Genomic DNA, 12253 nt, shown 5'->3' with positions numbered 1-12253 from the left:
GGGGAGAATGGGGGTGAGAAAAATATCAGCCATGATTGAATGGTGGAGCAGACTCGATGGGCCGAGTGGTTTAATTCTGCTCCTATGTCTTATGGTCTTCAGTGACAATAATAAATCAAAACAAATCAAATCAAATCAAGATCAGTCATTTCACGACAACAAAACTGAGCTTGATGGTTCTTTGTCAGATCTGGCTATTTAGCGTTATGGAACCAAGGCAGGCAGAAGGAGCGGCACGGTAGCACAGTGGTTAGCACTGCTGCTTCACAGCTCCAGGGACCTGGGTTCGATTCCCGGTTTGGGTCACTGTCTGTGTGGAGTTTGCACATTCTCCTCGTGTCTGCGTGGGTTTCGTCCGGGTGCTCCGGTTTCCTCCCACAGTCCAAAGATGTGCGGGTTAGGTTGATTGGCCATGCTAAAAATTGCCCTTAGTGTCCTGAGATGCGTAGGTTGGAGGGATTAGTGGGTAGATATGGGGGTAGGGCCTGGGTGGGATTGTGGTCGGTGCAGACTCGATGGGCCGAATGGCCTCTTTCTGTACTGTAGGGTTTCTATGATTTCTATGAAGGAGTTAAGATACAGAGCAGCCATGATCTAACTGACTGCCAGGACATGGTAGAGGAATGAATGGTCTACTCCTGTTCCTTTATTCCCATTCCTACATTCCACCCGTATTTGGAATAACTAGGAACAGAGTCGGTCACAGAATCTCAATCTGCCGCCTCGAATCGGCCACTTCAACATTCCACACTCTTGTGAGCTGTGTAGAAAGAGTAAGGTTACAGACAATTGGGGACATTATCACTGAACATGCTTGCACCAAGTTCTTCTTTCCACTATTTTAATTGGGCCATTGGCCACTTGGGTTGATTTTCCTTTAAGATATCAAGGGAGAATAACTTTGTACAAATTCAGTGAGTTAGCAGTCTTGGCAGAAATTTCAACCTTGCACCCAATTAAAAACAGAGCATCTGAGGAAATTAGCAGATTATTTCTCCTATACTCTATTATGGATTTTTGATGGGAGTGGTCAGACATCCCTGGAAATTAACAGTGCTTACAGAGAGTGAATAATGACGTGTAAAAGTCTCGGGTGTGCAATGTCTGATTTTCCATCAATTTAACTTAATGATCAGGAATCAGGAACACTGCATGCCTCCAATTCTCCAATCCAATGCTTTCTTTGAGTACTGTTCCTTGCTCAGTTACATGTGTTGGTCCAGTGACTACTAACGACCAGAAAAAATCCAACCATCCCCCCATGACTTTCAATGACATCAATCCCCTCCCCATCAACATCCTGCAGGTTACCACTGACCAGAAACTGAACTGGACCAGCCACATAAATACTGCGACTACAAAAGCAGGTCAGAGGCTGGGAATTCTGCAGCATGTAACTCACCTCCTGACTCCCCAAAGCCTGTCCACCATCTACAAGGCACAAGTCAGGAATGTGATTGAATATTTCCCACTTGCTTGGATAGGTGCAGCTCCAACAACACTCAAGGAGGTTGAGAGTACCCAGGACAAAGTAACTCACTTCACTGACACTCAGCCACCACCTTAGACGTTTGCTACCTCCAACACCAGTGAACAGTGACAGCAGTGTATACAATCTACAAGATGCACTGAAGCAATTTGCTCCTTCTATAGCACCTTCCAAACCCACAATCTCTACCACCTAAAAGAACAAGGGCAGAAAATGCATGAGAACACCACCACTTGCAAGTTTCCCTCCAAGCCACCCACCACCCCGACTTGGAAATGTGTCACCGTTCCTTCACTCTCGTTGGGTCAAAATCCTGGAACTCATTTCCCGATGGATTTTGGGTTTACCTGCAACACACAGACTGCAGTGGTTCAGGAAGCTGACTCACCACCACCTTCTCCAGGACAATTAAGAATGGACAAAAAATTACCGGCAACACCCATGTTCCAAGAATGAATGATGACAAAACATCCTGTGAATAAACTTATTGGAAATATTGAAACTCAGACAATCGGCAATCAAATCACCCAATGTTTTAAGTTTATTAATTAGTGTCACACATAGGCTTACATTAACACTGCAATGAAGCATTCATGTCGAGAGGGCTAGAATACAAGAGCAGGGATGTACTTCTGAGGCTGTACAAGGCCCTGGTCAGACCCCATTTGGAGTATTGTGAGCAGTTTTGGGCCCTGTATCTAAGGAAGGATGTGCTGGCCTTGGAAAGGGTCCAGAGGACGTTCATAAGAATGATCCCTGGAATGAAGGGCTTGTTTTATGAGGAACGGTTGAGGGTCTGTACTCATTGGAGTTTAGAAAGATGAGGGGAGATCTTATTGAAACTTACAGGATACTGCGAGGCCTGGATAGAGTGGACGTGGAGAGGATGTTTCCACTAGTGGGGAAAACTAGAACTAGAGGGCACAACCTCAGGCTAAAGGGATGATCCTTTAAAACAGCGATGAGGAGGAATTTCTTCAGTCAGAGAGTGTTGAATCTGTGGAACTCTTTGCCGCAGAAGGCTGTGGAAGCCAGGTCATTGAGTGTCTTTAAGACAGAGATAGATAGGTTCTTGATTAATAAGGGGATCAGGGGTTATGGAGAAAAGGCAGGAGCATGGGGATGAGAAATATATCAGCCATGATTGAATGGCGGAGCAGATTTGATGGGCCGAGCAGCCTAATTCTGCTCCTGTGTCTTATGGTCTTAAGCCTTTTTTTTGGAAATAACAGCATGATGGCATCATAATCTACATAATACTATTTTGAAGGAGGTGGGGTGTGGGGGTGGTGGGCGTTCAAGAAAAGAGGGACTTTGGGAATGGTTAATGTCAATTCCTTGATGGCCTCAGGATGATTCTAAGGATGAGGGTCTTTGGTTATATGGAGAAATCGGAGAAGATTCGATTGTTTTCCTCACTGCGGAGTTGTGAGAAGGTTAAGGGGAAATATAATGGAGGCATCTAACATTATAAGGGGTTTTGAAAGAGTAAGGAGAAAATGTTTCCTTTGGTAAGTGGGTTGACAACCAGTGGTCAGAGATCCTAAATATTTGCAGAAGAACTGGAGAGAATGAGGGGACAGTTTATTTTCTCTTAGACAGTTATGCATCCAAGTTGTCACCATCTCCATAATTCTATTTTGTTATTGAGGTCTAGACTACAGTACCGGAGAGGAATTGCACGGGAAATTTCTTAAGGGAATTGGATATGTTAAGGAAGGAGTCATTTTCAGGTTTTATGAGTGAAAGAAATCTGGGATGTGCACTAAATTGGGCAGCTTTTTTCAATTTTCTTTGTTTATTCATTCAAGGGATGTGGGCTTCGTTGGCTAGACCAGCATTTTATTGATCATCCCTGTTTGTTCTTGAGAGATTGTCTCCCTGTGTGACGTAGATTCGACAATACCTATTTGCCTGAGAGGCATTGACAGCCAATCATATTTCTTTATCAATAATTTTAATAAGCCTTTATTAAGCTGATAGAACACTTCACTAAAAAGATAAAGGAATAGCATATGATTGAATTAAGCAAACAATCTACTTTTATGGTCCAGTCTCTATGTCATGTTGGAGTGAATTTGAACAATCTCATTATTCTGTCAGCAAACTCAAAGCGATTATTACGAGAACTCACTGTGTTTAAAGTGGAAGAAAATGTGAATACAAATGATTATAATCTGCGCACTTGTTTAAAATAAGAAAAAAGCCTCTATAATGAATGGCCAGTGCCTTGATGACAGCTTCTCCAAGCTTGTGAATTAAACTGCAATTGAAAGATCTCGGGTTGCCCAGATGTCTGCTCCTCAGAGCAAGTACCGAGCATGGCTTAGGTTTGCATCAATCAGCAAAGCAGGAGAAGCAGCCCGCACACTCAGCTCCCTTGCCACTGAGGACCCGAGGTGGGCAACACCTCGACAGACAGGTGACCATGCAACAGGGTGAACTAAGGTCAAATGACAGCCAATGCAACTTGGCATTTTTGCCCGCTGGCTGCCAAAGCAGCTGTCAGACGTTGGATTGGACAGACTTGCTCGTAGGCCTCATAGAATCATAGAATCCTACAGTGCAAAAGGAGGCCATTTGGTCCATCGAGTCTGCACTAACCACACAATCCCACCCAGGCCCTATTCCCATAACCCTATATATTTACCCTGCTGACCCCCCACCCTGACACGAAGGGCCAATTTACCATAGCCAATCAAGCTAACCAGCACATCTTTGGATTGTGGGAGGAAACCGGAGCTCCCGGAGGAAACTCACGCAGATACGGGGAGAACGTGCAAACTCCACACAGACAGTGACCCAAGGCTGGAATTGAACCCGGGTCCCTGGCACTGTGAGGCAGCAGTGCTGACCACTGTGCCACCGTTATGAGAGCTTGAACAGACTGTTCTGGTACAACTTCAGCAACCCAAAAAAGGGCAACACTGCAGAGCGAGGAGACAAAATAAATAATACTGAGTCATTTGTGACTTTGGAATGGAAATGTGTCGCATTCTGCTGAAGACAAAGGGGCATTGACCCAGAAAGGATTGGGTTCACTGGAGGACAGAGAAAGCTCAAAGTCAAGATGAGATGTAGATGGCACCGAATGAGCCAGAGGATATCATGGACAGGCAGGATTAAAATCAACTGTGCTTTTTTATTTCCCCCCCCTTTCAGTTTCTACAATAGTTACATCAATCTGTTGTGATAAAACTGAAATGCCACATGTCAGATGCTTCTATTATCAAGTGTGAGCAACAGATTTAGCAAGATGCAAGCGCCTTCCACATTCATCACCTTCAGATGAAAGTGTGCGCTCGGAAATGAATTTCTTTCACCAGGCGGTTCACCTGGACGATCTGGGATTGTATACGCCTTCGAGAAATTTGTCTAATCTTTTCTGCTTTGTCTGTTCGCACTGTTATTTCTTGATTCATCAGCCGCCACCCACCTCCCACCGCGATATATTTGCCTGTCAGCTGCAAAGGTGTGTCGGGCTGGGTTAGCACATAGAGTCATCGAGGTTTACAGCATGGAAACAGGCCCCTTGGCCCAATTTGTCCATGCCTCTAAGCTAGTCCCAATTGCCTGTATTTGGTCCATATCCCTCTATACCCATCTTACCCATGTAACTGTCTAAACGCTTTTTAGAAGACAAAATTGTACCCGCCTCTACTATTACCTCTGGCAGCTTGTTCCAGACACTCAACACCCTTAAAGGATTCAATGTTTGTGCTGATCCATTTCCATATTAATGCCAGGAGTGTTAAGGCTATAAAAAAATCATCCAAAGGGCCGGAATTTCCCGGCCATTCACGCCCCATTGCCACTGCAAGTGAGGACAGACAATTTGGCACTTAGCCAAATCTCTGTTCACTGCAGCGGGACCAGAGAATCCCACCGGCGTGGAATGGCTGGAGAATTTCAGCCTCACTCGCTCCGCCGAATGCTTGCTACGCCGAGTTGAATTCTGAAAAGCCAACAGTGTCAAAAAATTTCATTTGAGTCCTTACCTGGTCTGGTTTCATTTGCCGGAATTTCCTCCACACATTCAGCGGGAAACCATCCAACCCGGCCTCGGGAACTGCCTTCCCAGAATCCGCCCTCTCCAATACTCAGAACTGGTTTGCCAAGGAAAAAAAACGGGAAATGATTAGTTGATCCTTTTAGCATAAAAATGTGCACTTCTCACAGAAATTGCGTCAGAACATAACAGCAGAAATAGGAGCCGGAGTAACCCATAGGATGGTCTCAGGCCTGCTCCAACTTTGAATGTGATTGTGACGGAACTTTTACATCAGGGCGGCACGGTGACACAGTGGTTAACATTGCTGCCTCATAGCGCCAGGGACCCGGGTTCAATTCCAGCCTCGGGTGACTGTGTGGAGTTTGCCCCTTCTCCCTATGTCTGCCGTGGGTTTCCTTCGGGTACTCCGGTTTCTTCCCACAGTCCAAAGATGTGTGGGTTAGATGGATTGACTATGCTAAAATTGCCCCTCAGTGTCAGGGGATTAGCAGGGTAACTACAGGAGCTTATGGGGACAGAGCCTATATGGGATTATTGTCGATGCAGGCTCAATGGGCCAAATGGCCTCGTTCTCTACTGTAGGGATTCTATGACCAACTCACCTTTCCCCTCTTGTCCTTGTAACCCTTGGTTCCTTTCACATCCAAAATTCTATTAATCTCAGTGCTGAATACCCCCATTAACTCAACATGGTGGCACAGTGATTAGCGCTGCTGCCTCACAGTGCCAGTGGCCTGGGTTCGCTTCCCGGCTTGGATCGCTGTCTGTGCGGAGTCTGCACGTCCTCCCCCTGTCTGATGGTATTTCCTCCGGGTGCTCTGGTTTCCCCCCACAGTCCAAAAGGCGTGCTGGTTAGGTGCATTGGCTGTGTTAAGTTCTCCCTCAGTGTACCTGAACAGGCCACAGAGTGTGGCGACTAGGAGATTTTCACAGTAACTTCATTGCAGTGTGAATGTAAGCCTACTTGTGACACTAATAAATAAAACAAAATCGGCATCCATAGCAGTATGGGGTAGAGAATTCCAAAGGTTACAACCCACTGAATTAAGAAGTTTCTCTGGATCTCAGTGTTAAATGCCCTCTCCTCTTTCCTGAAACTATGGTCCCTAGTTCTGGGCTTTCCAACCTGAGGCATCTGTTGTGATCCCAGCTGATGTTACTGCTGGACAAATGAGATCCCTGGGGGGATCCTGGTGGATTTCTTGTTTAGAAATGTGAACGGCAGCTTCTAAACAGGGTCACAAGAGTCAGCTGATAAACTTTTAACAAAAGGATAAAACATTTATTAAACAAGTAAAGTTGAACTATAATACACTACTTCTTCACCCCAACCACACTTTTACACATATATACAGAATTGTAAGGATAACACAGATTATGCATTCTATCTTATACTCTAGAGTTCACAGTAAATGTACAGCACATATAAGCCAATGCACAACCTGTGGTTGGACATAATACATTCTGAAACCAAGTGACAAATGCCACCCAAAGCAGATGCTTTGGGTCTCTCATCAAGTGCCCCCAAATACTTGTCACACTCTGAGCCCACTGGCCTCATGGAAACTGGCTGGAATGTAATCAATGTTCACATGGTGGGATTTTCCCATTCCACTGCAGTGAATGGGGATTTGGCTGGGTGCCAAATTCTCCAAGCATATTGTAGATAGAGCATGGCATGAACAGCCGGTAAGATCGCACCCTCTATCCTTCTCTTGATGTCTTCAACAAGGATCCACCTCCTGCGTTTTAATCTCTCTTTCTGATGCTCTTCTTTCCTGGATCGGCACGTGCAATCAAGCTTCACTCCTACGCACTCTCTCAGATACTACCAATAGAACCCAACTAGTTCACCCACATTTGGCTGTCTCCTCGAATCTTTTGGTTTCTTGCGAGGCCACTTTTTCTTCATTCTGCTCCCCGCAGCTTTCTCTCTTTAATTTGGAAGCTTTTCTTCTGTTCCTTGCTTTAAGTTCACTGAACCCAATCTATTCCAGATCTCTGTCCTTTATCTATGATTTGGGACCTTCCTGTTCCACGCCCTAATTTTGGGACTTTCTTCTTTAGTCTGGGACTTGCTCCCTGTCCCTTTCCCGTCCTGTCTGGTCCAGCACTTTCAGTGGAATATTGTTTTCCCTCTGGGTCACCTTGTATCTCTGTGGGCCTCTTTCTAATTCCCTGTTGCTAAGCAACAGCACAGTTTTTTGCTACTTTGTTTTTTAAACTTCCCCAAACTATTTGGTAACCCTTTACTTCAAGAGTGGTAAAACCTCATTAAAACTGCAAACAGTGGTTAGCCGTCTTGGCTTTATTTTACACAGCCTCAAAGATTAAGCCAAATCCAGAATTCAACATTTTCAACACACAAATAAAAAAAAATCTTAAAACTAATCTATAACACATTCCTAACAGAAGGAACTCTCAGCACCAACCTCCATAAATGTAATGGCCAGAATTTTACCGGCCCACCTGCCACGGGAGTCAGAGTGGGTGAGGGGGTGGAGCATGGGAAGGTCCATTGACCCTGGGTGGGATTTTATGGTCTTGGGACAAGTGAGGCCATAAAATCCCGCCCGATGTGTCAGGTCCTATATTTGGACATTAGGTCAGGGGCAGGACCAGCCTGTCCCTCCTGGTACTGCCCACTGGGAGGGGGGGGTGGTCAAAGCCAGTGATCGGGGGCAGGGCAAGATGGGTTCTGTCTGTGGGATGGTGGGGGTCGGGGCTGGTGATGTTTGAAGGAGGGTGGGGGGGGGGGGGGGAGGCGGGGCTGGCCATGTCCAGGGGGGCGGGGCTGGCCATGTCCGGGTGGGGCGGGCCACTGGTGCCCGGAGGGGGATGGGAGAGGCATGTCAACCGATCTCCCAGTATACTGGGAGAATCGCGCATGCTCAATGGTCCTTTGAGCATCCTCTGATGCTGGCCTCTCCAGCGGGATTAGGCGCCCCCCCCCCCCCCCCCCACCCCCCGCAACTGGCGTGAATCATCAGACGGCCTCTGTGTTGCACAGAGTGCCGTAAATTAATTTCACTAAGCTCACCCAATAAACCGGCAGGAAAACCCCCGTCCTCCTGTTTGTTGGTCACTTAGAATTTTGGGGGGAAAATCATGCCCCATGCGTTTCAGTGAGATGACCTGAGAACAAAGAACGAAGAAAATTGCAGCACAGGAAAAGGCCCTTCGGCCCTCCAAGCCTGCACCGACTATGCTGCCCGTCTGAACTAAAACCCATTACCCTTCCAGAGACCATATCCCTCTATTCCCATCCTATTTATGTATTTATCAAGATGGCCCTTTAAAATCACTATCGTATCTATAAGTTTATTTATTAGTCACAAGTAAGGCTGACAGTAACACTGCAATGAAGTTACTGTGAAATTCCCTGCTTCCACTACCTCCCCCCGGCAGCCAGTTCCAGGCACCCACCACTCTCTGTGTAAAAACCCTGCCTCATACATCTCCTTTAAACCTTGCCCCTCACACCTTAGATTCCAGAAATTCCAGAAAACAGAGATCTATTCTACTTAATCACTCAGACCAGGCGTCAACCTTGTGAACCTCCTTCCTAATCCCCCCGAGGCAATTATATCCTTCATTGGGTATGGAGCACAAAACTGTATAGCATATTCTCACTACGATTTCGCCAAATCCCACAAAATTGCAGAAGGGTTTCTACACTACTGACATTCTTCAACCCCTTTGCAATTAGGGCGAACAGACTTCCCTCTTCCCTAACTGCCTGCTGCACCTGTATGTTCACTGTCTGTGATTTGCATACAAGGAACCCTGAATCTGAACACGAACATTTAATACTCTGTCACCTTTTCAAAGATATTCCGCCTTTCTATCCTTCCTACCAAAATGAATAAATTTACATTTCCCTGCATTGCACCCAATCGCTTAACTGTTCAATTTCCCTTTGCAGTCGCTGTGTGACCTCCTCACCTCACTTTCCTAACTGGTTTTTATCAGTCCCATTTCATTTTTTAGATGAATTCCTGCTGACTACGAATGTTCACTACTTACTTATGCTGCACATTAGCAGTTCTCACATCAGTTGCATTTGCTTTATTTAAAATTAATTGAAGGGGGGTTATTTTTAATAATAAATAAAAGTAGATTGATTTCTTTCCCGGAACTTCACCCAGAGATTGTCGGCATGTGCGAGTCTTTTCCCCAAATCATACATCAAAACCACAGAAGGAGATAATTAGTTCGGGTACAGACCGTCTAAGGGAGTACAGTCATTATTGGGGAGAAGCTCTATAAATTAGTCCAGAAAGAATTGGAAGCACTTTCACAATGCTGTCACACCTGAAATTGTCTTGTGCAACTGCTGTTCCTGTATAAATGCTTAATGTGAATGTACAAAATCACCAACTGCTCCTTGCATTGCAAACCTGACTCGGTTTAATTTGCAAAGTTAACATCTGTATTTTTAAAAATGTGGATATTAAGCATCTATTGGAAATAGTGCCAGTCAGGAGATTCACCCCATCATGACCAGAGGCACGTGATGGGCATAACACATTACGTGAAAACACCTTTGATACATGACTACCCTATCATCAGCCACATATAACCATGGCGGAAAAGAACTCTTCATTTAGGGAAAGAACATTCAGGGCACAGATTCTATCGTGCATCCGAGTTTTTTTGTCTGCACATCTTAAAACGTGGAAATTAACAGAGTCTTGTGTAAACACAAGGGAGAGAAACAAAATGCTTCAAAGCAGCCAGCAGGCCAGGCTAAGGAGAGAGCTTTTATTTACATCGGGCCTCATCACATCCCCACGATGTTCCAAAGCTCCTCATGTCCAGCAGGTTGCTGTTAAAGTGTAGCCATTGTTATCTTATAGAGAAGCAGGGCAACCAATTTGCACATAGCAAGGTTCAACTGAGATCAAATGAGATGAATGGCCAGTAAAAACAGCTTTAACAATGCCTCAAAAGTCCCCACAGACAGTGCAGTGCTTCTTCGAGGTGTAGTCACTGTTGCAATGTAAGAAACTGAGCAGTACATTTTCAGATAGCAAGCTCTCCAAGCGACAATCTGATAATCACCAGATTATTTGTTTTTAAATGTTGGCTGAGGGTCCCCCATAATGGGGCAGCACAGTGGCAGGGGTGGCACTGCTGCCTCACAGCACCAGGGACACGGGTTCGATTCCTGGCTAGGGTCACTGTCTGTGTGGAGTTTGTACATTCTCCCCGTGTCTGCGTGGGTTTCCTCCGGGTGCTCCGGTTTCCTCCCACAGTCTGAAAGATGTGCTGGTCGGGTGCATTGACCCGAACAGGCGCCGGACTGTGGCGACTAGGGGAATTTTACAGTAACTTCATTTCAGTGTTAATGTAAGCTTTACTTGTGACTAATAAATAAAATTTTAATAACTTTAATATCCAGGGACGCAGAACTCCAATGTTCTTCTTTGCAATATTGCAGTGGGATCTTTATGTCTACCTAACGGGGGAGATGGAATGTTGTTTTAACAAAAAATGGCACCTCAGGGAGTTATCGCTCCCTCAGGATTGCGAGCCCCGATCTTGTGCTCGGGTTTCTGGTGTAGGACTTGAACTTGCTAAGTCCTGACTGACTCAGCAGCGCCATCCACTAAGCATTGGCTGATGCAGTGGTACAATTAAAATGAGCTCAGCGGACTAGGAGAACTCCCTGCACCATAAAAGATGGTTTTAAAATCCGCAGCAATGCAGGAGTTCAATGTAGAATCCATGCTCAGCTTCTAATGGGGATTGGTGGTGTTTGTTAAAACTGCAAGATGCCTTAAGATGTTTTACCATATCAGATTGGGCAGGGGGAGGGGGGTTGAAGATTAGAATCTCAACGATACAGAGGAGGCTGTTTGGCCCATCGAGCCTGCACCAACAACAAGCCCACCCAGGCCCTATCCCCATATCCCCACATATTTACCCTGCTAGTCCCCCTGACACTAAGGGGCAATTTGCTATGACCAATCAACCTAACCCGCACATTTTTGGACTGTGGGAGGAAACCGGAGCACCCGGAGGAAACCCATGCAGACACGAGGAGAACGTGCAGACTCCACATAGACAGTGACCCAAGCCGGGAATCGAATCCGGGTCCCTGGCGCTGTGAGGCAGCAGTGTCATCCACTAAGCATTGTCTGACACGGTGGTATAGTTAAAGCGAGCTCAGGGGACCAGGAGAACTCCCTGCAGCATAAAAGATGGTTTTAACATCTGCAGCAGTGCAGGAGTTCAATGTAGAATCATGTTCAGCTAACCACTGTGCCAACAGTCCACAATTAAACCTGAAACTTTGGTAAAATGAGGGGCTTCCAGCCTCATTAACATATTTTAAATGCCAGCTGGCTCCCCACCCCCCAAAGAGTGGTTTGATGCCCACCCTTTGTCCTCCGCTTGGGAATTTTTTGCCATTCACTATCCCACCCCCCCCCCCCCCCCTCAAACAATCCCACCCACTCACCCATGTTAAAATTCCTTTCTGCCTGACTGACGTGAGCCGAGAGGGCTTTAAAATCCTTTTTCATAAAAAATCGAGGGTAAGTTTTTACACAGCTGCAAATGTCATCGAAAATTGAGGAACCAGTTGTTGAATAATTCAAGCAAACCTTTTTAGTTTTGCTGTCAGTGTCTGGATTTTATTTCTTTAACGTTTTTTTTTCCGAAGCTAACCTTTCAGTCCATTACCGGTGCTCAAAAAGAGATTCATTGCCTCAATCGTTTTAGCGCTGCTGCTAAAGGCAGAACAT

At 45.7% G+C, this 12253-nt stretch overlaps 1 protein-coding gene across 1 annotated transcript in view; it reads right to left on the bottom strand.

Annotated features, from left to right (window-relative positions):
• Window positions 1-5487: 5487 nt before the first annotated feature.
• The window catches only part of LOC144485276 (SH3 and multiple ankyrin repeat domains protein 2-like), a gene marked incomplete at its 3' end in the record, with an annotated part of 595748 nt that continues 588982 nt past the window's right edge, over window positions 5488-12253 (bottom strand). Inside the window, exon 12 of the mRNA XM_078203484.1 lies at window positions 5488-5595. Coding sequence (XP_078059610.1) covers window positions 5488-5595 — 108 coding nt within the window. The remainder of the gene's footprint in view (window positions 5596-12253) is intronic.

Source organism: Mustelus asterias, unplaced genomic scaffold (assembly GCF_964213995.1).
Source record: "Mustelus asterias unplaced genomic scaffold, sMusAst1.hap1.1 HAP1_SCAFFOLD_182, whole genome shotgun sequence".
Classification (NCBI taxonomy): domain Eukaryota; kingdom Metazoa; phylum Chordata; class Chondrichthyes; order Carcharhiniformes; family Triakidae; genus Mustelus; species Mustelus asterias.
This window is presented reverse-complemented; position numbering and strand designations above follow the sequence as displayed.